Source organism: Cotesia glomerata, linkage group LG9, assembly GCF_020080835.1.
Source record: "Cotesia glomerata isolate CgM1 linkage group LG9, MPM_Cglom_v2.3, whole genome shotgun sequence".
NCBI lineage: Eukaryota > Metazoa > Arthropoda > Insecta > Hymenoptera > Braconidae > Cotesia > Cotesia glomerata.
In genome coordinates, this window is record NC_058166.1 from 16,389,580 (window position 1) to 16,416,412 (window position 26,833).

Below are 26,833 nucleotides of genomic sequence, written 5' to 3' on the forward strand. Positions count from 1 at the left end.
TCAAATGAAAGCTCTTGATGAGTGTAACATCGGGATGAACTTATATCTTTAAAAACGTCAATATCTAAGAAATGACATTGTATCTTGTCAACTATTGACATTTTCAAAGATGTAAGCTCACCCTGACATTACACTCATCGAGACCTTTCATTTGAGTACCCACATCAATTTTTCATATATTTATATATATTACATATATGAATATATGAAAAATATATCAAAATGCATGTGGGTACTCAAATGAAAGGTCTTGATGAGTGTAACATCAGGATGAGCTTATATCTTAAAAAATATCAATAGTTAAGAAAGTACAGTGCAATTTAACAAAAGTCGTTATTTTGTAAAACAAAATTTCTTTTTTTTATAGTTAGAAAGTCATGGAAGTCACATAGTGACTGTAGGGATGTTAGTTTTTATTATTACAATATCAAATAAAACATTATATTAATTACGTTTATATTTGTATAAATTGAGTGGATAAGTCTTTTGAAACCCGTGTTTCAGAACACACTCTTTGCTCGTTGCGCCAACACATCTGTAACCAAAAGTCTTATCCACTCACTTACATATTTCAATGTCTTATCAACAGGTAGTTTTTTTTTTTATAAAAAGTTTCTTTTATAAATTTTTGGAACAAGAAAAAATTTTTCTTTATTTTTGGAAATTTTTCTTCAAAAGCGGGAAATATAAACCTTAATATTCAAATTTGATGAAGAAATAAAAAAAATCTAAATGTGTTTTTTTTTTTAAAAACACTTTTGAGAAATGAAGTAAGAAAAATTATGAAAAATAAATAAAAGTAAAATTTTCTAGAATTTACAACGTCGCAAGTTTGTTGGATGATATCAAAAAACTTTACCGCGAAGCGGGTACCGGCAGCAAGGGAGTGACTTTTATCTTCACAGACAACGAAATCAAAGACGAGTCCTTCTTGGAGTACATAAACAACGTCCTTAGTGTCGGCGAAATAGCAAATTTATTCCCAAAAGATGAATTAGATGAAATAACAACCAGCGTGATTCCTTTGATGAAAAAGGAAGACCCAAAGTGTCCGCCCACGCCAGACAATTTGTACAATTTCTTTATTACACGTGCGAGAAACAATATTCATATTGTTCTATGTTTCTCGCCGGTGAGTTATGCTTTATTGAATAAATTTCTCTTGTGATCTATTGATTGATGATTAAAGTATGTTTGAAAGCGAATATCGTTTGATAGGTGGGCGAGAAGTTCCGTTCCCGCGCGCTGAAATTTCCCGCATTAATATCCGGGTGCACGATAAATTGGTTCAGCAGATGGCCTCGAGACGCGCTTTGTGCAGTCAGCAGGCATTTTTTGAAAAGCTACGACATTGTTTGTGCAAGTGATGTCAAAGAGCAGCTGATAAACACGATGGCCGAAATTCAGGATGGTATTAACGACACGTCCAACGATTATTACGACAGATATCGCCGGCGTATCTACGTAACGCCTAAATCATTTTTATCCTTTATCAGCGGGTATAAAAAAATTTATAAGCAACGTCTAGACGAAATCAATAATCTCGCATTCCGTATGAGCAATGGATTGAGTAAGCTTGTAGACGCCGCGGCTCAAGTTGACGAGCTGAGAAAAGTTTTAGTTGAAAATCAGGCTGAAATTAAAATTAAGAATGTTCAAGTGGAAAAGGTTTATTTTTTTTAAATTTATTATTAATTTGAAGAGTAGGTGCAATCAGAATTAATTAATTATTTTTTTAAAATATACGATCTTAAAAATATTACCTAAAAATTTCTAGTTAATTTAAGTCTAACACCAGAATGAGCTTATATCGTTAAAAATATCATCAGTCGACAAAATACAACGTGATTTCTTTATTATTGACATTTTTCAAGATATAAGCTCATACCGATGTTATACTCATCAAGACCTTTCATTTGAGTACCCACATACATTTTTGATATATTTTTCATATACAGGGTGTCCCAGAAGTAACGGACGCCATTGTAGCATCTGATGAAAAAAATAATTCTGAGACGAAAAGTCTTTAGCCATTTTTTAATTAACTTCATAGATAATTAATTATTAATTAAAAATAACGTCTCTTTATTTGTTAGAGAGAGAGCGCCAGTGTCCAGTAAAGTACGTGCCAAATAAAGACACAACTAACTGTATGACTAAATAGCTTCTATAGCTAACGTAGTCACACATATTTACTTACACATTCACACGTGCAAGCGTCTTCGTTTTGAACGCACTTCTGGACGACTGGACACTAGTGCTCTCTCTCTAACGCATAAAAAGACGTTATTTTAATTAATAATTAATTATCTATGCGTCTGATTGAAAAATAGCTAAGAACTTTTCGTCTCAGAATTATTTTGTTTATCAGATGCTACAATGGCGTCCGTTACTTCTGGGACACCCTGTATATATATATATATATATATTAGACTGATTAAAAAAAATCGACCATTTTTTTTTTTTTTTCTTAAATATATCGAAAATATTGTTGGAAATGATAAAAAAAAAATCCTGTGAGTTACAGCCTTTAATATTAATATTCAGATGTCCCGCATGGTAAATTTCAATTTCCCGTATGATTAACATGGGAAAGCTTGTTTTTTTGAGTTTAGAATTTTATAACTCTTTAATCGTTTATCAAAAAAGCTAGACTAAATCATTTTCTTGTGTAAAATTGAACGCTCTACAAAAAAGCTATCTTAGGATTTTTCGATAAACCGACGCGTTTTTAAGTTATTCAACTTTAAAATATAATTTATAATATTTTCTCATTTTTTTCCAATTTTTTGACGAAATTATCAAGTTTATCAAAAAATTTTGTCAAATTTTACAAATTTTTTGTATTCTATATTTTTTTTTGGTTTAACAGATCCTTTTATTTAACTGTCAAATTTCTAATACTGTCGTATCTTAATTTTTCAATAAATTCAAATAAATTTTATTTTCAATTAAAAATTATTTTTATCTATTATTTAATTGATTTTATAAGTTCATAATATTATATATTTCAAATTCATGCAATTAATTTTATTACTTTAATAAAAATGTACTGATTTAATTTTTTTATTTATCAAATCTAGTTCCCCAGTTAAAATCATCGAAGCGCGAAACAGAGAAGACATCGGTTGTACTATTTGTTCTTAATTAACCACGATACTATTCATACCATCAAAAAAGCTTCAAGGACGCCCCCTCCCTTAGTATCTGACCACCTCGCACTACAATCCTCATTATTCCGCGACTCGACGCTTTAACCGAACTTTTTTGATTTGGGTAATAATAACCCATTGTTCAATTGATAACCGTGAGTGACGCAGTGTTCTAGCCTTCAAATTCGGACTTTGATTGTTGCTATAGTTTATCATTGTTTTTCGTGAATATTTTTGGCTTGTATTTTAAATTCATTTTTTTGCAATTAATTAATTCATATCCTAGAATTCCTTTTTTATGGGTTATTTGTCCAATTATTTGATAAACGATATTTATTCTTCTTTGAATTATTTCGTAACTGTCCTTTTTTAAATGGACAAAATCGATTATAAAAAATGGATAAAGAAATTTATTTAATTGGTTTTCCAATAACTGGTATTGTTGGACGTAAACTTCCAACTTTTAAGGACGTTTTAGCTTTATTTTTCTATAATCATAAAGTACAAAAGTGTGGTATTAAACAAAGTACTTTATTTACTGTGACCGAGGTTCAAGAACAATGGAAAAAGGCTCAAATTCCTACTTGTGAGACTTTAAATGCCATCAATAAGTTATTGAGAATGTTCAAAAAGTGGCAAGATTTAGTCTAGCTTTTTTGATAAACGATTAAAGAGTTATAAAATTCTAAACTAAAAAAAAACAAGCTTTCCCATGTTAATCATACGGAAAATTGAAATTTACCATGCGGGACATATTAATATTAATATTAAGGGCTGTAACTTTCACAGGATTTTTTTTTCATCATTTCCAACAATATTTTCGATATATTTAAGAAAAAAAAAATAGTCGATTTTTTTGAATCAGTCTAATATATATATATAAATATATTAAAAATTCGTGTGGGTACTCAAATTAACGGTCTCGATGAGTGTAACATCGGGATAAGTTTATATCGTTAAAAATATCATTAGAAGAAAAAATACAACGTCATTTCTTTATTATTGACATTTTTTAAGATATAAGCTCATCCTGAAGTTGCGCTCATCGTTACCTTTCATTTGAGTACGTACACGGTTTTTTTCATATATTTTATATATATATGATATTTCTCATAATTGTAAAATATGTAAAATATATGAAAAATTGATGTGGATATTCAAATGAAAGGTCTCGATAAGTGTAACTCCAGGATAAGCTTATATCATTAAATAGTATATTACATACCTAGGCCAGTAAAATAAGAAAAGTCTCAGATCACATGTAATTGTTGGCCGAGGCGAAGCCGAGGTTGACAAACATGTGATCTGAGGCTTTCTTATTTACTGGCCAAGGTGTGTATACTATTTTTCTGCTCGACGTAGCCGGAATGTGGCAACTTTGTTTAGCGCAGCGGCCAGAAAGTTGCCACTTTCCGGCCGGAGGGTAGAAAATATCATTAGTAGAAAAAATACAACGTCATTTCTTTATTATTGACAATTTTTAAGATATAAGCTCATCCTGATGTTATACTCATCAATACCTTTCATTTGAGTACGCACATGAATTTTTTCATATATTTTATATACATAATATTTCTCATATATGTAAAATGAGAAATATATGTAAAATATGTAATATGTCTTTAAAAATGTCAATATTTCACAAGATAATTGTTAAATTGCACTGTACTTTCTTAACTATCGACGTTTTCAAAAATATAAGCTCATCCCAATGTTACGCTCATCGAGACCTTTCATTTGAGTACCCACATGCATTTTGATTTCCCACACTGAAAAAATATATATACGCATATATGCTGACAAAAATACATATACGTCGCACATATAAAATATATACACCACATCCTTTTTTTTTGCCCCCGTATATGCGGCGTATATTTTTTTTCAGTACGGGATATTTATTATATATACATATATATAATATATATAAATATATGAAAAATTGATGTGGGTATTCACATGAAAGGTCTCGATTAATATAACTCCAGGATGAGCTTATATTGTTAAAAATATCATCAGTGGACAAAATACAACGTCATTTTTTAATTATTGACATTCTTTAAGATATAAGCTTATCCTGATGTTACGCTAAAGTGGTTACCATAGCAACGAAAAGCGGCAACAATTAAAACGTCACATCAACTTTTTAATAAACTATTTGAGTCATTTTTTTAAACAAATGTTGTGTTTAAGAAATTGAAATTTTATTCATATTTTTTGGATACAAATATTTTTTAATCATACAAAAAGATTATATTTATATCCAGATTGAAATTTTAAACGCGTTTCTTTTAAATTTGTTCAGAAAAAAAGGCTAATTTGACTAAAAAAAATTTATGAAGAAAATTAAGATATTCTTAGCTCAAATAAAATTTTTTTTTATACAAAAAAATTAATTTCTTTACTTGAGAATTTTTTTTTCTATATAAAAATTATAAAAGTATGAACGTGTAAAAATTTAATATTTAATTAAAAATTTTTTTTTTTTTTAAATAAATTATTGCTTTATTTTACAAATTTGGTGAGTTAATAAAAAAATAAAAAAAATTACTATTAAATTAAAATACAACTTAAAAAATTTTTTAAAAATTTCAATTGTCAAATTAAAATAAACTATAATAAAATATAATAATTCAATTTTATAAAATGAATTTAATTAATCTTAAAAAAAAATTGTTAATTAAATATACTCATTTTTTAATTATTTTGATTGCACCTAACGCATTAATTTAATATCTCAAAAAAATATAAAAATATTATCTAAAAAATAGCTTCTTAAAATCAAGAAATTCAATACTTGTATTTATCCTCTCCAATATACTTATTTTATGTTTAAAAATCTAGATACTGGTTACGGTAGAAGATAAAAAGAAAGAAGCTGAGTTGATAAAAGAAACAGTACAAAAATCTAAAGATGAAGCCGAAGCATTACTAAAAATAATATCTCAGGAAAAAGCTATTTCCGAAGACAAGTTGAAAGCTGCTGAGCCAGCTCTCCTCGCAGCCGAATCTGCACTTCAAGTAGATTATAATTTTTAGTACAAAGCTTTTAAAATCGCTATTACTCATTCATAATAATAAATAATAACTTACTTTAGCTATTACATTAAATTAATTATTAAATTTTATAATTTAATATTATCGATTGATGAATAATTGTTAATTAGTTAATGATGATTGTTAATTATTAGACGATAAAAGCCGCAGACATCTCAACAGTGAGGAAACTTGGCAAGCCCCCATATCTAATTTCCCTGATAATGGACTGCGTACTTATATTATTTGGCCGTAAATTAGAACCAGTGAAACCAGATCCCGAGCATAAATTTTTAACTCCCTCGTGGTCAGAGGCATTGAAAGTAATGGCTGACACGCGTTTTTTGTACCACTTGCGTGATTTTCAAAAGGATAACATCAACGGTGAAATAATCGATTTAATGAGACCATACTTGAATTATCCCTTGTATAATTACGAAGCCGCTAAACAAGCTTGCGGTAATGTTGCGGGTCTTTTACAATGGACTATTGCCATGACTGAGTTTTATAAAGTTAACAAAGACGTTCTACCTTTAAAAGTAATTATTATTATTATTATTTTTATTATAATTTCACAATTTTTTTTTAATTTATACACTTGAATTTTTAACAATATTCATAAAGGATTTTCAGAAAATATCATTAATGTTATTATTATTATTATTATTATTTCCATTATTATTATAATTTCACAATTTTTTTAAAATTTATACACTTGAATTTTTAACAATATTCATAAAGGATTTTCAGAAAATATCATTAATGTTATTATTATTATTATTATTATTATTATTATTATTATTTCCATTATTATTATAATTTCACAATTGTTTAAAATGATATTTTTAAAAAAATTTTACACCTTAATTTATGATGATAAGTATTTGGGCTGCATTTAAAAATACGCTCTAGATACATAATTAAGAAATGACCTTGTATCTTGTGAACTGTTGACATTTTTAAAGATATAAGCTCATTTTGAAGTTACACTCATCAAGAGCTTTCATTTGAGTACCCACATCAATTTTTCATATATTTTTCATATATTCATATATGTAATATATATATAAATATATGAAAAATTGATGTGGGTACTCAAATGAAAGCTCTTGATGAGTGTAACATCAGGATGAGCTTGTATATTAAAAAATGTGAATATTAAAGCAACGAAGTTGAATTTTGTCCACTGATGATATTTTTAACGATATAAGCTCATTCTGGAGTTACACTTATCGAGACCTTTCATTTGAGTACCCACATCAATTTTTCATATATTTATATATATTATATATATGTATTTGGGTATTACCCCAAAAAAACCGACTAGTTTTTTTTTTTTAGTCTCGAGTGAAAAAATGTTAGTTTTTGATCTTTTAAGAGCCCTCTCCAAAAGACAGCTTAAAAAAAATTTTTTAAGAGGTCACTCCAAATTTTTTAAAATTTAAAAAATCGTCAAAAATCGAACTTTTTTTTTTTTAATTTTTTTTCTCGTTACGGTATAATTTTAAGTTTCTGAAAGTTTCAGTTCAAAATTTAAATTTTGAAAGGTCGCTCGTAATTTTTTTTTTTTTTTTTTTAATTAGTCATATCGCCGACTTTAACTGTTGGGAGTGGTACGTTGGGGTCTTTTTGGTTTGTAAAAATTTTAAACTACGCGGCAAGATCAAATCTCAACCAAGCTGGTTTCTAAGACCAGCTTGGGATTCGAATCCATATAGTTCATATTAATTTCCATAGTTCATATTATAGCTCATCCATAGTTCATATTAATTTCAAACTCGCTAAATTTTAACGAATAACAATTTTTTTATTTTTATTCAATAAAAAAAATAAATCACTCAATTAAATATTATTCTCTGAAAATTTTTTACAGTTTATTATTATTATTATTATTATTCTTATTAAAAGTTGAGAAAAAATAACTGTAACTTTAAATATTGCAGGCCAATTTAGCGATTCAACAAAGCAAACATGAGAGAGCTAATAATAATTTAGTTGCTGCACAACAAGTTCTAGCGGCTAAAGATGAAGCTTTGAGAGTTGTTCAACTTGAATTTGACGCTGTAATGACCGAGTATCAGGTATACTACCCTACAAAAACTACTTTAATAACTTGTAATGTCATAAAACTTTCATTTATTGTTAATACAAATAACTTTTCAAAATACATAACCCGTAAATTCAATAAACGGTTCTTGCATAAATTACCATTATTAGCAGAGATTAGTAAAAAAATTAATTATCAACTTTCATTAACTCCGTGAACGGTAGCTCTGTAATTTAGGGTGGCAATAGAAAGTTACACCGGGGTTGGGTAACCTTTTTGCAACTTTCTGAGGTCTCATACAACTCGAGAGTTGAAGGGTTGAATGTACGTGGGTAAAAAATTGCCCTTTTTTACTTCACTTAGACTTATGAATAATTTCAAATTTAATTGTTCAAATTTTCGTTTTATATACGGAAAAAAATAAACTATAAAGTGCACTCGGATTCCGATTAATTTTTATAGTTTCAAACAGTACAGCGGATATCGGAGTGGCACTGATGTAAATATTACAAAACTTAATGTAGAAAGTGTAAAACCCACAATTTATAATTTAATATCCGAAATGTGATTAGTATTCCATAGTGATTGGTGGGACATTTGACTCTGAAATTCCATCAATTATAAACTAAAATTATGTGACTGAAACTTATACTATAGTAAAATTTATCTTATAATATAGAAGAATAACCAATTAACAACATCCCTTTGTTCAAAAGCCTCCATTACTTTTTAAGTTTCTCGTAATTATCATTTGACTGAGTGTGACTGGTGGGACTAAGAAAAATCCTTCTCTCTTACCAAAGGTATACTTAAAGTCCAATTTGAGTTCGACCACTAAACTTTTAAAAAATACTTCCCTCAAAAATAAAAAATTTATCCTACAAACATTCAATATTATGAAGAATTATACTGGTTACCTCCGTAGAAACAATTAAAAAAATTTGTTTTTATTGTGACTGGCGGGACATGCATTTGTGACTGGTGGGACAAGTACAAAATGTCTACATCAAGTTGTATATTAAAAAGACTTTTATATTATTTCAATTTTAGAAACATTATGGTTTATATATTTAACTATAAATTATATAGGATAATTAGAAAAAAACTAATTAAAAAACACAAATAAATGATTTAGCATGCTGACAACACGATCTTGATAAATTTAGGTGTTAATTAATAATGAACATAAAAAAATTTGTTCTTTAAACTATAATAATAAATATGTTAGTTAATAACAAACATAAAATGAATTTGTTCTTAAAACTATTAAAACAACATTTGACCCGGATACAAGTTAGTACGGCTGAAAAGTTACTAGGAGAGAAAAATCGATTTTCTTATTGATTAAAAAAAATTTTCTTTACAAATTAGTAAAATATAGACTTTTGATAATAAATAAGGACAAAATTAGAATGAATTAGAGAAATTTTTAAATTTTAGCCATTTTCTCATTTCGCATGGAATGCCCCTACAGTAAAAAACGGCTCTTTCACCTTAATAAAATTACAGTTTCAAACAGTAAAAATTACCGTTTCAATATGTAGTCTATACTATGAGGAGAAGGGGAAGGTCTCACACTCGGAGAATTTAACATTTAAAACAGTAAAAATTCTACTCTTAAAATATATATTTTACCAGTCCAAGCAAATCAATAATTATAGTTTGAATTTTAGAGTTGCGTTTAAAATTTACCATTTTACTTTGTAAATATTGACGTTGCTTGTATAGAAATTTAGTAACTAGTTTATATTTTTTACATATCATGCGATCATTTTTTAGGTATGAAAAGATAAATATCAAAGTCAAAATTCTTAATTATTATACTTAAACATTTTTAACTTTCACATAGCGAATATTACTGTTTGAAATAGTATTTTCTTCCATGTAAATACTAAATTGTAGCATTTAAATGTTAAATATTATAAAGTGATTGTTAAAATCACGATTTTACTGTTTGAAATGGTAATTTTTTCCAGTTGATCATTACTTATTATACGACTATTATTTACTTTTTTCCGTGTATCTGATCTAAATTTTCCTCAAAAAAAAAAAAACAATAACAAACAATATTGAAAAAATTTTTATTCCCCAGCAAGTTGTTGATCTGGCGAACGCATGTCAATCAAAAATGGACACCGCATCAGCATTAATAGAAGGGTTGTCAGGAGAGCGAGTGCGGTGGACAAATCAACTGTCGACATTTAAATCCGAAACGGAGCGCCTCATCGGGGATGTTTTAATCCTAACTGGATTTTTATCTTACTGCGGACCATTTAATCAAGAATTCCGAGTGCTCACACAGAAGCGTTGGTTCAATTTATTGCGAACTAAAAAAATTCCGGTATCTGCAGATGTCAACATTGTTGATTCACTGTCAGATACAGCGATGGTAAGTTAAAATCTATCAATATTTATAATTTTATCTTCAATTTTTCATTCAACCCATTTTATTTATTCATTATTGATATTGAATTTTGGATATTTTTTCAGACGGGCGAATGGAATCTACAGGGGCTCCCGAATGACGAATTATCGATACAAAACGGTATTATTGTAACGCAGGCCACGAGATATCCATTATTGATCGATCCGCAGCTGCAAGGAAAAGCTTGGATTAAAAATAAAGAACAAGAGTTTCAGCTGCAAACCACATTACTCACCCATAAGTACTTCAGAAATTACTTGGAGGACTGCGTGTCGATCGGGAGGCCGCTATTGATTGAAGACGTTGCTGAAGAACTTGATCCGGTGCTTGATAATTTGCTCGAGAAAAATTTTATCAAGATTGGCAACTCTTGGAAGGTCAAACTGGGGGACAAGGAAGTCGATATTAATCACCAGTTTCGGTTGTACATCACTACTAAGCTGCCCAATCCGTCTTACACGCCGGAGATTTTTGCTAAAACATCTATTATTGATTTCACTGTTACGATGAAAGGTTTGATATTGTTTTCATTATTTTAAGCACAACAAAAAGACACCAATAAGTTATGGGTAATGGTTTTCTTCTCACGCACTAGTGCTGCCTCTCTTTACCGACTATTGCTCACTTACTTCCACTCATGTAAAATATCTAAATTCACTCACTTCAAACATTTTTTATAAAAAAATCAATACCGCTCGGTTATGTTATTTTTGATAAAAAATACTTGTTATATCTTCAATTAATGATTCTCAGTTTTTGATTCGGTTTGTACACAGAAAAAAAGGTTCACTTGAGCCAAGAAAATATTTTTCTTCCTAATTATTTTGTTGAGCGAGAAAAAAATTTTTTTTTGACAAGAAATTTCACTTATTCCAACAAAATTAATTCTCTTGCTTTAAGAAATACGTATCTTGATCCAAGAAAATTTATTTAAGTCAAGAAAATCTTCTTGTTTTGAGAAAATTCAGCCTCGAAGCTCCAAAAAATTTAGTTCTTGATAGAAGTAAATTTTCTTGTCTTGAGAAAATTTCTCTCTTGCTCGAAAAAATCAACAGACTCGATAGAGTCTGGCGCCAAGTTCCGTTCTCAAGCCAGACTACCGAGTGTGTATATACCGTAAGCAGAACGGTTTTTTGAGGTTACAAATTTTTTTTCAAATTTATTTTGATTTTTTTTTTATATCATATTTTATAATAGTAGTTCATGCTTTTTATTACGCGTATTACTTGATTATTATTAATTATCTTTATAATTTCTATTTAAAATTACTAAAAATAATCAGCACAAACTATAGCGACCCAGATTTTTAGATTTTAACTTTTTTCTTATGTAAAAAGCGGACGGCAAGAGACTAAATATCATAAGAATGCATACTAATCTTATAATAGATGGGAAACTACAGTGAAAAAAAGATATTTGACAGCTTGCAATTACACACGCCAGGCGGCGCAAGAATAACTTTTACATGAACTATAGCTTAAAGGGGATAGTTTGCCACCGGAAATGTATTAAATTAAAATTGTCAATTTTTATTATAATTACAAAAAATACTGAAATCCGAGCAAAAACAGTTTCACTGTAAAAAAATCGCGCCAAGTCCACGTTCATAAGACTATTAAGAAAAAAAAATTTTATTTCTTTACAAAAAGATATAAAATAAAAAATTAAAAAATCCAAGATACCGATATGGTTGTATGTGATTTTCGGAAATTAAAAAAAATTTTTTTGGAAATTTAAAAATTAAAAGAAACCAATTTTGGAACGTACTTGGTGTGCATGATTGTGTACTTTAATTTTTTTTAAAAGTCCTAGTAGATAGATTTTAGGAATTTCATAAAAAGTGAAATATTTTGTAACCACGCACACTAAATACGTTCCAAAATTGTTTCTTTTAATTTTTAAATTTACAAAAAAATTTTTTTTAATTTCCGAAAATCATATACAACCATATCGGTATCTTGGATTTTTTAATTTTTTATTTTATATCTTTTTGTAAAGAAATAAAATTTTTTTTTCTTAATAGTCTTATGAACGTGGACTTGGCGCGATTTTTTTACAGTGAAACTGTTTTTGCTCGGATTAAATATAAAGATAGAAGTAAATTTTCATTAATATTTTTATTGATTAACATGTCAAATGGCAAGATCAAATAATATTTCATCATTTTTTTTCATTCAATATGTATAATTGCACGGTAAAATAATATAAAATGGGTATCAAATATTCAAGAGAAAAATTTTCGCAAGGTGAGAAAATTTTTTTCTCAGCTGAAGTAGGTGACGCTGCTTCCCTAAAGTATCTAAAAATCTTGATCAAATATAAAAATTTATTGTATCAAGTATTTATGATAATTTGAATTAAGAAAAAATGAGTTCCACCAAGAATAGAATTTAAAGAAAAGTTTTTACTTCGGCCGACATAAGTTCGGTCTTCCTTTAGGCACCCGACAAATTTTCTTGAGCCAAGAATTTTGTTTTCCATATTAAAGCAAATTGTTCTGCCATATTAAAGCAAATTTTTTTTTTTTTTAAGGGAGTTGGGAAAGAACGGATAGGGGAAAGGGGGGGACCTACTTAGTGGGAATTTTTCCGTAATTGAAAAAATAATCAGACAGCCCAGACTGGGAATCGAACCCAGATCTCTCGGTTACGCGCCAAGGGCTCTCCAGTTAAGCTATCCGAGACAAGTACTGACTACTTTATTCAGTCACGTATATAAGACCCACCGAGCAAACAACGCCACCGTCCATCTTACGGTAAAGAGCCATATTAAAGCAAATTTTTAAGGGAGTTGGGAAAGTTGGGAAATGTACAAATTTTAAATGCTAATATTTCAAAATTTAGTGCCGCAAGGATTACTTAAAAAAATTCCGTATAGAGGATATTTATGAGTATAAGTACTCAAAATTTCAAAAAAATTTTAAGAAAATGGTTTTTTCGTTCCGAACCTTCTTAAGTATGTACTTAAAAAATTTAATGGCAATTCGATAAGTTTTTTTTTTAAACTATACGAAATTTGTAAAATCTAATCAGAAAGTTCGGACAAAAATAAGACTGAGTTAGAACAATTTTAAACGTTTTTTTATCAAAATACTTTCTCAAAATCGGTGAGCAAACTTTATCAAAAAACTGCTTATAAAATCAGTCTTCAATTTTTACACAATTTTTGTTATATTTTTATAAACAATTTAAAGCTAAAATTTTTATCAAAAATTGTGATTTTTTTTTTAAAGCCGCTAAAAATAAATATTTTTATTGTTCCCTCAATTAATTACTATAAAATATTTTTTATTATCCAAATTTTTGATTTTTGAATTTTGGATATTCAAAATGAAGATATCGTTCTCATCGCAAAACACTTTTTTTTTGGAGGAACTCTTATAAATTATCTACAAGGGCTAAAAAAATAATTATTTCCAAAATAAAAGACTTTATTCTAAAAATTTAAAGTTATTACTAAATACTGAGGAAAAAAAAATTTTCTTTCAAATAAACATTGTTGTGAAAAGAAATTTATTAAATTAATTTATTAAAAATTTTGAATGAAAATTCGCAAATTTTTATTAGAAAAAATTTTATTTATTCAGCTAAGAAATAAAATTATTGACAATTTTTAATAAATTAATTTCGTAACAATTACCAGATATTTGATAATTTTAGAAATTTTTTTAACGGATAAATTATGGCAAAAAAAAAAATAAAGAGAAAAAATTGAAAATGCAATTTTTTTTAAATAATTTTTTTAAACAAATTTTCAAAAGAAATTTTTTTTTTTCAGAGTATATCTATCAATTTTCATATTAATAAATTAAAAATTATCTTTAGAAAAAAAAAATGATTTAAAAATTTCTTCTTTTCAGTCTTCTAAATACAAATAATCCCTAAAAAAGCAACAACGGTGTCTAAACTTAGTTAAATTACAATTATAACTATTATTATTATTATAACTAAAAAGTAATAGATAAATTAAACGATATTAAAGTTGTCATGTATGTAATGTAATACGTTTGTATGCAGGGTTGGAGGATCAGCTTCTTGGGCGAGTTATAATGACTGAAAAACGCGAATTAGAGACAGAGAGAATGCAATTAATCACTGACGTCACCACGAACAAGAGGAAGATTAAGGAGTTAGAGGCGAACCTCCTACACAAGCTGACAACTGTTCAAGTAAGCTGATAATTTGTATACCATTTCTAATTACCTTACCGCTGACGTCTTTATAATTACTAATTATAATTACAAATCCCGCTGTTTATTTTCTTCTTTTTAACAACCAATATTTATCAAATAAGAGTTACGGTAGCAATAATAATGCTGGTGATTGTCTTGTCTTATTTTATATAAAGGGCTCTTTGATAGAAGATGTTGAGTTGATGTCGGTACTCAATACAACAAGAAAAACAGCGTCCGATGTGACCAGAAAGCTGAACATAGCTCGGAGCACAGAGATAGAAATAAATGCCGCGAGAGAAGAATTTAGACCAGTAGCTACACGAGGCAGTGTGCTTTACTTTTTGATATGCGACATGGCACACGTGAACTGCATGTATCAGACTTCTCTTGTACAATTTTTAGAACGATTTGATATCTCTTTGACACGGTACGCTTAAATATAGTATTTCTTCTTTTATTTAACCCATAACCTGAAACTAAAAGCTAACAGCGACATCTTTAATAAAATTAGATCAGAGAAGACGCCAATAAATGCCAGGCGCATCAATTTCATAATCGAGTACCTGACCTATGAAGTATTTAGATACAAAGCCCGAGGCTTGTATGAAAACCACAAGTACATGTTTGTGCTGCTGATGACTCTGAAGATAGACCTTGAGCGGGGGGCCATAACCTACGAAGAGTTCCAGTACCTAATCAAAGGTGGCGCTGCTTTGGATCTCAACACCGTAAAGCCAAAACCGTTTAAGTGGATCACGGATATGACCTGGCTGAACTTGATTGCGTTGTCTTCTTTGCATTCCTTTCAATATGTCGTAAAATCGGTCGAGGCTAATGAGAAGACATGGAAGTACTGGCACGACCGCGAAACGCCGGAAGAAGAAATCATTCCTGATGGGTTCAATAGTTTGGATACTTTTCGTCGGATGCTTTTAATACGGTATGTTTGTATGCTATTTTTTCGTATATAATCACGATAAGTCCTAAAAAAATTGACTTATCGCGACCGGATTTTATTATTAGCTTTAGAATTTCATCAACTAGTTCCGTATTACAGACGGCTGCATAATTCAACGTCGTTTAATTATAATTAATAAAAACTAAAATCGAGTTGTTTATTGTATATCAATAAATATATAAATAAAGATTAGCAATAAAAATATTTTTAAAAGCCTTACCAAAAGTGAGTACGCTCACGCCACCTGGCCATCTAGCGGCGCCCTATAAAACTAAAATAGCGTCCCAAACTGCATCGAAATCGATTGATGTAGTTCAAGCTTTATTATTTGCAGGAAAATTATTAATAAATAAGTCTACTTACTAAAATCAAGAGAAGAACTTCTTAGATTTGAAAACTTAGTGTGAAAATAGAGAAAAATTATCTAAATAATTATCATATATTAAAATAATTATGCATTAATATTTTGCAATCAATTTTTTTAATACCACAAAGTAGAAAACAGATTAAAATTCGAGTATTAAATTCTTTACACTCTTAACACATTAAATTTTGTAAACTCAAGATTAATAATTTTTATGAACACCACACATCAATTATATATCATATACCACATATCAACACCACACATCACACATCAATTATATTCTTGCATTAAAAGTTCTCAAACGTTTTCACACTAACGATTTAAAGACAAAATTACTCACAGATAAAAAACAATAGTGGGTAGTAAAATTGAATAAAACTAATTTGCTAAAATTTGATGGTTGTTTTCTCCAATATTTAGATCACTCGCGGCTTTCTGATAGAATAATCCGAACAAAAACAGTTTCACTGTAAAAAAAAATCATGCCAAGTCCACGTTCATAAGACTATTAAGAAAAAAAAATTTCTTATTTCTTTACAAAAAGATATAAAATAAAAAAATTAAAAAATCCAAGATACCGATATGGTTGTATATGATTTTCGGAAATTAATAAAAAATTTTTTGTAAATTTAAAAATTAAAAGAAACAATTTTGGAACGTATTTAGTGTGCGTGGTTGCAAAATATTTTACTTTTAATGAAATTCGTAAAATCTATTTACTAGGACTTTAAAAAAATTGAAATACACAATGACGCACACCAAGTACGTTCCAAAATTTTTTTTTTAATTTTTAAATTTACAATAAAATTTTTTTTAATTTCCGAAAATCAAATACAATCATATAGGTTACTTGGTGTTACGTTTTGGCAAATATTAAATTTATTAAAAATTTTATTAATTAATATTTAAAATAATATTTGATTAAAATAATAAATTAATCGTCATTTGAGGTATCTCGTAACGGAAATACCTCGAGATAACAGATTTCTGAAACGTCAACGCAGCCCAGTAGACTGAACAGTCTACGTTGTGGGACTTGGACTGCGTTGATGTTCACATAGGGTAACCTGAGATGCAACGTCGCTAAAAATTGTTATAAAAACCCAATGTAATTAATATTTTTTTTTGATTCATTCTGTCTTCAGACTTCATCTGGAGCAGTCAGTCCTCGGACTTAACAGAGGAGTAATCTCTGCTGGTCCGAGGCTGAACCTGCCTAATCCTTTTCAAATAAATTCTATTAATTGTCAATCATTTAGTATGGATATTTATTAAAACCTCATTCCCCAGGGTGTAAGCGCTTTTATTAGCCGTTTTCCACTCTGGTGAAATCGCCGAAGCGCTAGCCAGCGTTTAGGCACTCCAAAATCACCTACCTGAGGCAGGTTAATTAAAAATAACATAAAATTTTATAAACTTAAATTTTAAAAGTGAGTTCGCGGATTAAACCAGTGACACGACCCACCTGGAGTCTATTGACATCCTAACGAGGTCAAAATCTGGACTTAAATAATTTTTAAATTAATTTACCAAAATTTGAGAACGTAACATTGGATTTTTTAATTTTTTTATTTTATATCTTTTTGTAAAGAAATAAGAAATTTTTTTTTTCTTAATAGTCTTATGAACGTGGACTTGGCACGATTTTTTTTACAGTGAAACTGTTTTTGTTCGGATTTTAGTATTTTTTGTAATTATAATAAAAATTTACAATTGGTACCAACTTAAATCTCGCATTGGCTGCATTTTTTATAGCAAACTATCCTTTTGAAGCTACAGTTTATGTAAAAACAATTCCAGCGCACCCTGGCGAATGTCGATGCAAGCTGTGAAATGTATTTTTTTAACTGTAGTTTCCCATCTATTGGAAGATTACCATGCATTCTTGAATTGTTTAGTCTGTGGCATGTCACTTTTTACATAGAAAAAAAGTCAGGATCGAAATTTTTGAGCTTGCTATAGTTTGTGCTGATAAAATTTAATAATTTCAAGTAGATTAATTATTATAATTGAATATAATTAACTAATATCAGTAAAATAAAGCATGAATTACTGTTATAATATAAAATTTAGGAACAAGAAGTACCGTAGAATTAAATAAAATTTTGCAACCTCAAAATACCGTTCTGCTTACAGTAAACATAGTCGGTAGTCTGGCGCTCCGTTTACAACGGATTTGAACGGAACTTGGCGCCAGATTCTACCGAATCTGTGGATCCGACCCGAGAAAAAAATAATTTATGGACGTGCTCTTAATCTCTCTATGAACTTTCGTTGTTCCGCTTGCCGTCTCAAATATTTTGAGTTATTGTGGTGAACAAGAAGTTCAATTCCAAAAATGACCAAACTCCACAGCAAAATTGCCGCAAACACAATGAAATAAAACACCAAATTTTCAAGGTCAACTCGTTCATAGTTTTCAGCTTCCTTGATTTTCTCCATCTTCTTTATAATTTTCTGTTTATTATTCATTATGTCATCAAATAAATGGTTGATTAATCCTGTTTCCACCGGAATTGAACGAGCTTTGTCAATTTTGTCCTTCAAAGCCCAGTTCTTCTTTGTCCAAAACACGAAGTATTTTTTGAAAATACTCTCCTTTGATAGATGAAGATTTTTAAACTTTAAAACGTAGTCAAGTTGCGTGTCAATAAAGTCAATACAAGCGATAGTTGAATTTCGTTGGGCTTTTTCCATACAATTTTTCATTTCAAGAAAATTCGATGGATGCAAGTATTTTTGGTCCTCTTTGGTCACCCACAAATTTTCATTAATCATGTCTTTCTCCAATACTCCACCGTAAAATACGTGGTACTTGTTGTTAAACAAGTCCTGTAGAGTTTCGACATTACGTCGTCCTGGATTAGATAAAATTGCCGAGATTTGTCCTTGAAATTCGGGCGTTACCACAAAAATAAATAAAAATCCGAAGAAATATACGATCTTCATTGAGTGACGTTCCATTGGAGACATTATTCCCATGCCCATTGACATACTCACAACGTCCATAATACCTTGGCTCACATGATATTTGTTGTTCATTATTATCAACACTGTAATTAGCAACAACACCAAGATTGTGATGACGATAAAATTAAGATTTATGTGGATTTCAGTGATTGCCGTCAAATGATGAGTCTTTTTCGTGATAATTGAAAAGTGTATTTCTTGGTACTGCGTCACAAAGTCATTAAAATTATAATTTATATCAGCCAATTGAGACATTCTGTTATTCGCATCATACATAGAAAGAGAAAGCCTTCTATCGAAACCTGTTTTTATTTCGAATAAACCAAAATCGTTCTCGATAATATGAATTGACGTATTTACTTTGATATAATCCGTTAATGAATTTAATTTGAGGTCTTTTGACTTTTTAATGACTTTCATATACTCATCAATTTCTTTCTGTTCATACTGTTGGGTTGAATTTTGTATGGGTAGAAAATCCAATAATTTTATTGTATGACTGTTTAAGTATTGATTTTTATCAAAATAAATATTCTTATAGCTTTTCTTCAAATCTGAAAATTAATTTAAGAAATCAACTAATAATATACAACTGAGAATTATTACTTAATTTATTTTTTTCTTTTTAACGAGTGAATTATTATTAAACTTAACAATTACCTTTCGGATACTGCAGACGAAATAGTGTCGAATTTGTTTTACTATTGCTATTTGCTAATTTAACTTGTTTCCAAGGTTGCGGAGCGTACTGTGAGTAAGGGTTCAAAGTGTAGACTATGGTTGAATCTTTGTCATTATCATAACACAAGTAGTATGATACAAATATTTCGAAGCGTCCAAGAAACTTAAGTACCCAACTAGCTTTTACATCATGAGGCCCTTCAGAAATGTCGAGAATGAAAGCTGGTGACTTTACACTCCACATTGTTGAGTGCGTAAACCAAAAAATAAGTTTTGCCAGCTTCTTGTCAGATTCAAATTTGAGGATATACATAGGATAGTTGGGAAAATAACCTTTAATTTTTGCACCAATGAAATCACTATTTGCTACAATCAGTGGATTTACATTATCGACATTTCCATTTACAACTTGGTCATCAACTAAATCAGAAGTTATTATCACTGGGTTCAAATTATTCGTGAAACCTTTATCAATCAATTCCATCTGCAAAGATAATAAACGATTTTAAAAATGGTAAAAAATTATTGAGATTAAATTTTAAAAAATAAACTCACCGTATGATTGATGAGGCGCCTTTTGATTTCTGAAGTGTGAATGCTGCTTCCATTTGAAAAGTGACCACTAAATACGCAACAACAGCATAAAATAATCTTCATGAACCGCATTGTTTAGCTGATGAAGATCAATTTAATGAACCAATTTCGCAAAACATCAGAAATGTTTGCAAGCTTGAAAAATCTTTTATGTAATTGCGACTGAGCAGTTTGAAGTCAAGTTGCCGACTGAATGCTATGCAAAATGGATGACTTTGTTTGGAATTGTTGTCCATGACAACTGCAGCTCACAATGTAGGAAAACATCGTTAACATTTGTGACGAGGTTCGTGGAAAAGACACGTCAACTAGGCCAACTATTCAATAGGAATTTTTATTATGCCCACAAGACTGATTACGGCCTCCCCAGGGACATAATGTTCTAATAACTATCGACTAAAAATCGCCCGGGAGTTGTGGTCTAGCTCTATCGTTTCACTAATCTTCCATCGGTAAGCAAATAATATCATACATTACAGACTTGGCATTCAGGTATTTTTATGAGGTGCAACTACACGGAAAGAAAATTGTACGAAAAATTACAATGAAAACATCGTAATTTTTAGTATCGGATATTGCAGTGCCGGACCAGAACTCAAACATCGTAATTTATACGATGCAACATCGTAAATTTCTATCACTCAAATTAAAAAGAAGTTTAGGTCACCGAAAAAATAATTCTGTATCATCCAGGAATCGAACCCGGTGTCCTCTCCGCCTCAAGTCCAAGGTTTATTCCCTCACGCTATCGGAGGGATTAACTAAAGTTTCTGTTCAGTCACATAATAAGACCCTCGATACAGTAGTTGGTTATCTTTCGGTGGTGGCGTCGCAAACTACTAGACTCTGTCTCTCTTTTATTAAAACATATAGTATGCGTCCTTATTCACTTGCTCTTACGGAAAAAAAATTTACTAAATAACATCGTAATTTTCGATAATTCAAATTGTATTCTGTAGACGGCAGCATCGTAAAAATCGAGATACTGAAAGTCTAGTCCTAGATTACGATGTTACTATAGTAATTTTTCATAGGATTTTTTTTCCGTGTAACGTGTTATTTGTTGAATAAACGAAGAAACACTCTAAAAAATCCATCGAATAATAAAAAAAATCAATTTATGTTGAATCTTTATAAGAAAACTGATTGAAAAAAATTTTACGTGGACGTCCGGATGTCTGTATCCTATTTTATCGTATGTAATCACGATAAGGCCTGAAAAAATTGACGTATCGAGATGGGGTTTTTTTTATTAGCTTTAGAATTACATCAACTAGTTACGTATTGCAGACGGCTGTATAATTCGGCGTCGTTTAATTATAATTAATAAAAAACTTTGAAAGCTTATAAATTAGCAAAACTTTTGAAAATATCGGTTATTATTTTAATGGTAATCATAATGAACAACAAAGAGAAGGAAAAGTAAAAAATAATTATGAATATATTAGAAATTTTTTAAATTGAAGTCATTCTGATATAACAGGGCATGGTGTATCGACCGAACACTGTCGCAATCTCGGAAGTATATTAGCCATTCGCTGGGGGCGAAATACGCAGAGCCTGTGATAACACTTCTGGATGTTATGCATGGAGAGTCGAGAGCAAACACCCCCATGATATGCTTCCTCAGCATGGGATCTGACCCAACTCCGAGTATTAATCAGCTTGCTAAGAAAATTGAAGTGTCTTGCAGGAGCATTTCGATGGGTCAAGGCCAAGAAGTTCACGCTCGTCGATTATTGCTGACCGCTAAAACAGAAGTGGGTTGATAATGATTATTTATTAGGGACAAATTTTTTGCCGCAATTTTTAAATGAATGATTCAAATTTTTAATATTACTGAAATTCGTGTAACGTAATTTACACGGAAAAAAGTAAACTGTAAAATTCACCGGGATTCCGGTTAATTTTCATAGTTTTAAACAGTACAGCGGACATCGGAGTGGCACTAATGTAAATATTACAAAACTTAATGTAGAAAGTGTAAAAGCCACAATTTATAATTTAATATCGAAAATGTGATTAGTAGCTGTCACTGTAGTAAATAACGACTCTCTCATCTTAAGAAATTACAATTTCAAACAGTAAAAATTGCCGTTTCAATATAAAGTCTATATTATGAGGAAAAGGGGAAGGTCTCACACTCGGAGAATTCAACATTTGAAACAGTAAAAATTCTACTCTTAAATAGTATATTTCTTACCTAGGGCAGGAAAATAAGAAATGTCTCAGATTACATGTAATTGTTGACCGAGGCGAAGCCGAGGTCGACAAACATGTGATCTGAGGCTTTCTTATTTCCTGCCCGTGGTGAGAATACTATTTTTCTCCTGGACGGAGGCGGAAAGCGGCATTTTCATTTAGCGCAGCGGGCGGAAAATTGACACTTTCTGCCCGGAGGGGAGAAAATATATATTTTTCCAGTCTAAGGAAATCAATAATTATAGTTTGATTTTTAGCGTTGCGGTTAAAATTTACCATTTTACTTTGTAAATATTGACGTTGCTTTTATAGAAATTTAGTAACTGTAGTTTATATTTTTTACATATCGTGCGATCATTTTTTAGGTACGAAATGATAAATATCAAAGTCAAAATTCTTAATTATTGCACGGAAAAATTAAACTAAAATTCACTCGGATTCCGGTTAATTTTTATAGTTTCAAACAGTACATCGGACATCGGGGTGGCACTAGTGTAAATATTACAAAACTTAATGTAGAAAGTGTAAAAGCCACAATTTATAATTTAATATCGAAAATGTGATTAGTAGCAGTCACTGTAGTAAATAACGACTCTCTCATCTTAAAAAATTACAGTTTCAAACAGTAAAAATTGCCGTTTCAATATATAGTCTATACTATGGAGGAAGAGAAAGGTCTCACACTCGGAGAATTTAACATTTGAAACAGTGAAAATTTTTCTCTTAAAATATATATTTTACCAGTCCAAGCAAATCAATAATTATAGTTTGATTTTTAGCTTTGCGTTTAAAATTTACCATTTTGCTTTGTAAATATTGACGTTGATTTTATAGAAATTTAGTAACTGTAGTTTATATTTTTTACATATCGTGCGATCATTTTTTAGCTTCGAAATGATAAATATCAAAGTCAAAATTCTTAATTAATATACTTTAACATTTTGGACTTTGACATGGCAAATATTACTGTTTGAAATAGTATTTTCTTTCATGTAAATAATAAATTGTAGCATTTAAATGATAAATATTATAAAGTGATTGTTAAAATCACGATTATACTGTTTTGAAATAGTAATTTTTTCCAATTGATCATTACTTATTATAAATCGACTATTATTTATTACAGTTTACTTTTTTCCGTGTAGAAAAAATATTTTCGCCATAATATAAAAAATTTTAACTATTTATTATGAACTGTTACTTTGAATTTGCGGCAAAAATTTTGGAGCTAATAATTATAATTACAATTAAAAGTAATTAATTAATATTTTTACTCATCTAATTATTAAATTTTGAGGGATATTGGGCGTTGCTGCAAAACTGTCACCTAGGACTGGATTACATGAACGAATTAATAGACTTCATCCTCGAAATGGAATCCCCGCATGATAACTTCCGTATTTGGATTACAACGGAGCCACACAATGATTTTCCAATTTCCCTGCTCCAGATGTCTATTAAATTCACATACGAGCCCCCCCAGGGTATCGCACAATTAATTTTCTTTCTATTTTTTATTCTTTCTCACTTCGCTCATTTACGTCCCGACAAGTTTGTTGAAAGTGACAAATGAATTCACATGACACGACATTGCGTTCCAGGTATAAGAGCCGGGTTGCTCGCGACCTACAGCGGAATGAATCAAGACATGCTGGATCAATGTGACGCTGCTCAGTACATTCCACTTGTCTACACTATTTCCTTTCTGCACACCATCGTGCAGGAGCGGAGGAAGTACGGTCCTCTTGGCTGGAATATTCCCTACGAGTTCAATTCCGCTGACTGGCTCGCTTCCTGCATCTTCGTCAACAATCATCTCAATGATTATGATCCTAAGCGAGGGATCAGTTGGCAAACTATAAGGTTTCTTTTTACTTTTTTTGTTTTTTTTTGTTTTTTTTTTTTCAGGACAGTTATTGTATTTAATTATTTTTAAATATTTTTTCGTCTTCTTTAGAACTTTTTTTAAACAGAAAAATATAAGAAAGAATTTTAAGCGTAAATTACAATTAAATATTTTTAAAATTTAATGCAAGCATTTTCTATTAAAAAAGTTATGATTATTTCGGTATCAATTTTTATTTTTTATATTGATTTTTTGAGGCAAATTTTGATTAAAAATTTCTTGAAAAAAAAAAATTAAAAAATTTTTACTCTAATGAATGTTTACAATTATTGTAAAATTAATTGTTTAGTTGTATAAATTTTGTTTTTAATAGCAACTTTTCAGTCGCTATGTGACTGCCGTGACTAGTGAAATATAAATAAATAAAATTTTACTTTAGTAAATAATGAATTTTGTTAAATTGCATTGTATTTTCTTAACTATCAATGTTTTTTAAGATATAAGCTCATCCCGATGTTACACTCATCAAAAGCTTTCATTTGAATACCCACATGCATTTTTTAATATATTTTTCATATATACATATTTATAATATATATAAATATATAAAATATATGAAAAATTGATGTGGGTACTCAAATGAAAGGTCTCGATGAGTGTAACATCGGGATGAGCTTATATCGTTAAAAATGTCAATAGTTCACAAAATACAAGGTCATTTCTTTATTATGTAATATATATAATATATATATTTTAAAGATATAAGCTCATCCCGATGTTACACTCATGAAGAGCTTTCGTTTGAGTACCCACATACATTTTTGATATATTATTAATATATATATATATATATATATTTCGAGGAGTGTAACTCCAGGATGAGCTTATATCGTTAAAAATATCATCAGTGAACAAATTACAACGTTGTTGCTTTATTATTCATATTTTTTAAGATATAAGCTTATTCTGAAATTATACTCATCAAGAGCTTCCATTTGAATACCCACATGCATTTTGATATATTTTTCATATATAGATATATATAATATATATAAATGTATGAAAAATTGATGTGAGTACTTAAATGAGAGGTTTGGATGAGGGTAAGTTTAGGATGAGCTTATATCGTTAAAAATGTCAATAGTTCACAAGATACAAGGTCATTTCTTAATTATGTAATATATATAATATATATTTTAAAGATATAAGCTCATCCCGATGTTATACTCATGATGAGCTTTCATTTGAGTACCCACTTGCATTTTTGATATATTTTTCATATATACATATATATAATATATATAAATATATAAAATATATGAAAAACTGATGTAGGTACTCAAATGAAAGGTCTCGATGAATGTAACTCCAGAATGAGCTCATATCGTTAAAAATATCATCAGTGGACAAAATACAACGTCATTGCTTCATTATTCACATTTTTTAAGATATAGGCTCATCCTGATGTTACACTCATCAAAAGCTTTCATTTGATTACCCACATGTATTTTGATATATTTTTCATATATACATGTATATTATATATAATATATATAAATATATGAAAAATTGATGTGGGTATTCAAATGAAAGGTCTCGATGAGTGTAACATCGGGATGAGCTTATATCTTTAAAAATGTCAACAGTTCACTAGATACATGGTCATTCCTTAATTATGTATCTAGAGAACATTTTCGAATGCAGCCTAAATACTCATCATAATAAATTTTTAATTTTACCGTAATGAATATTAAAAATTACTGTTAATTTAATCATTCACTTAAATTTATTTCATTGTTCCATGTTTTAAAAAATATTCATATATTTTTTAATTATATATTCTTTTTAGTCCTGAAAATATTAAAACGTACAAATATAATACGAGTAATAATAAATTATTAAAAACAATTACTGTCCAATTATATTCATGACCTTTTACGTCATAATAATAATTATAGTTATTATTATTATTATTATTATTATTACTATTATTAAAAAGTAGATGAAGCGAGGTCATTTATTATTTATTATAATTTCCATAAATTTTTATTTCCATATTAAACCTATAGATACATGATCGGAGAAGTTCAGTACGGCGGACGAGTTACTGACGACTATGACAAACGTCTTCTAAATACATTCACTAAAGTCTGGTTCACAGAGTCATTATTCACAGAGAATTTCTTATTTCACACCGGCTACGGTGTTTTGAATTTCAAACAAGTAACTGATTACATGTCGGCAATCGAAGAAATGGAACCGATCGATCCGCCTCAAGTTTATGGACTCCACCGAAATGCGGATATAACGTATATATTTTAATAATTTCAGAAGACATAAATAAATATAAATGTAAATTTTAATATAAATAGAGAAAAATG

General features: G+C 29.4%; 1 protein-coding gene across 1 annotated transcript in view; it reads left to right on the forward strand.

Moving 5' to 3' along the window:
* Nucleotides 1–26,833, forward strand: part of LOC123272269 (dynein axonemal heavy chain 8) — an 89,243-nt gene that overhangs the window by 54,433 nt on the left and 7,977 nt on the right. The window contains exons 35-48 of the mRNA XM_044738966.1: nucleotides 814–1,132; nucleotides 1,219–1,668; nucleotides 5,997–6,173; nucleotides 6,344–6,727; nucleotides 8,132–8,269; nucleotides 10,328–10,624; nucleotides 10,726–11,173; nucleotides 14,677–14,828; nucleotides 15,008–15,261; nucleotides 15,346–15,774; nucleotides 21,888–22,164; nucleotides 23,904–24,090; nucleotides 24,208–24,469; nucleotides 26,522–26,761. Of these exons, the coding sequence (XP_044594901.1) occupies nucleotides 814–1,132; nucleotides 1,219–1,668; nucleotides 5,997–6,173; nucleotides 6,344–6,727; nucleotides 8,132–8,269; nucleotides 10,328–10,624; nucleotides 10,726–11,173; nucleotides 14,677–14,828; nucleotides 15,008–15,261; nucleotides 15,346–15,774; nucleotides 21,888–22,164; nucleotides 23,904–24,090; nucleotides 24,208–24,469; nucleotides 26,522–26,761 (4,014 nt within the window). The remainder of the gene's footprint in view (nucleotides 1–813; nucleotides 1,133–1,218; nucleotides 1,669–5,996; nucleotides 6,174–6,343; nucleotides 6,728–8,131; nucleotides 8,270–10,327; nucleotides 10,625–10,725; nucleotides 11,174–14,676; nucleotides 14,829–15,007; nucleotides 15,262–15,345; nucleotides 15,775–21,887; nucleotides 22,165–23,903; nucleotides 24,091–24,207; nucleotides 24,470–26,521; nucleotides 26,762–26,833) is intronic.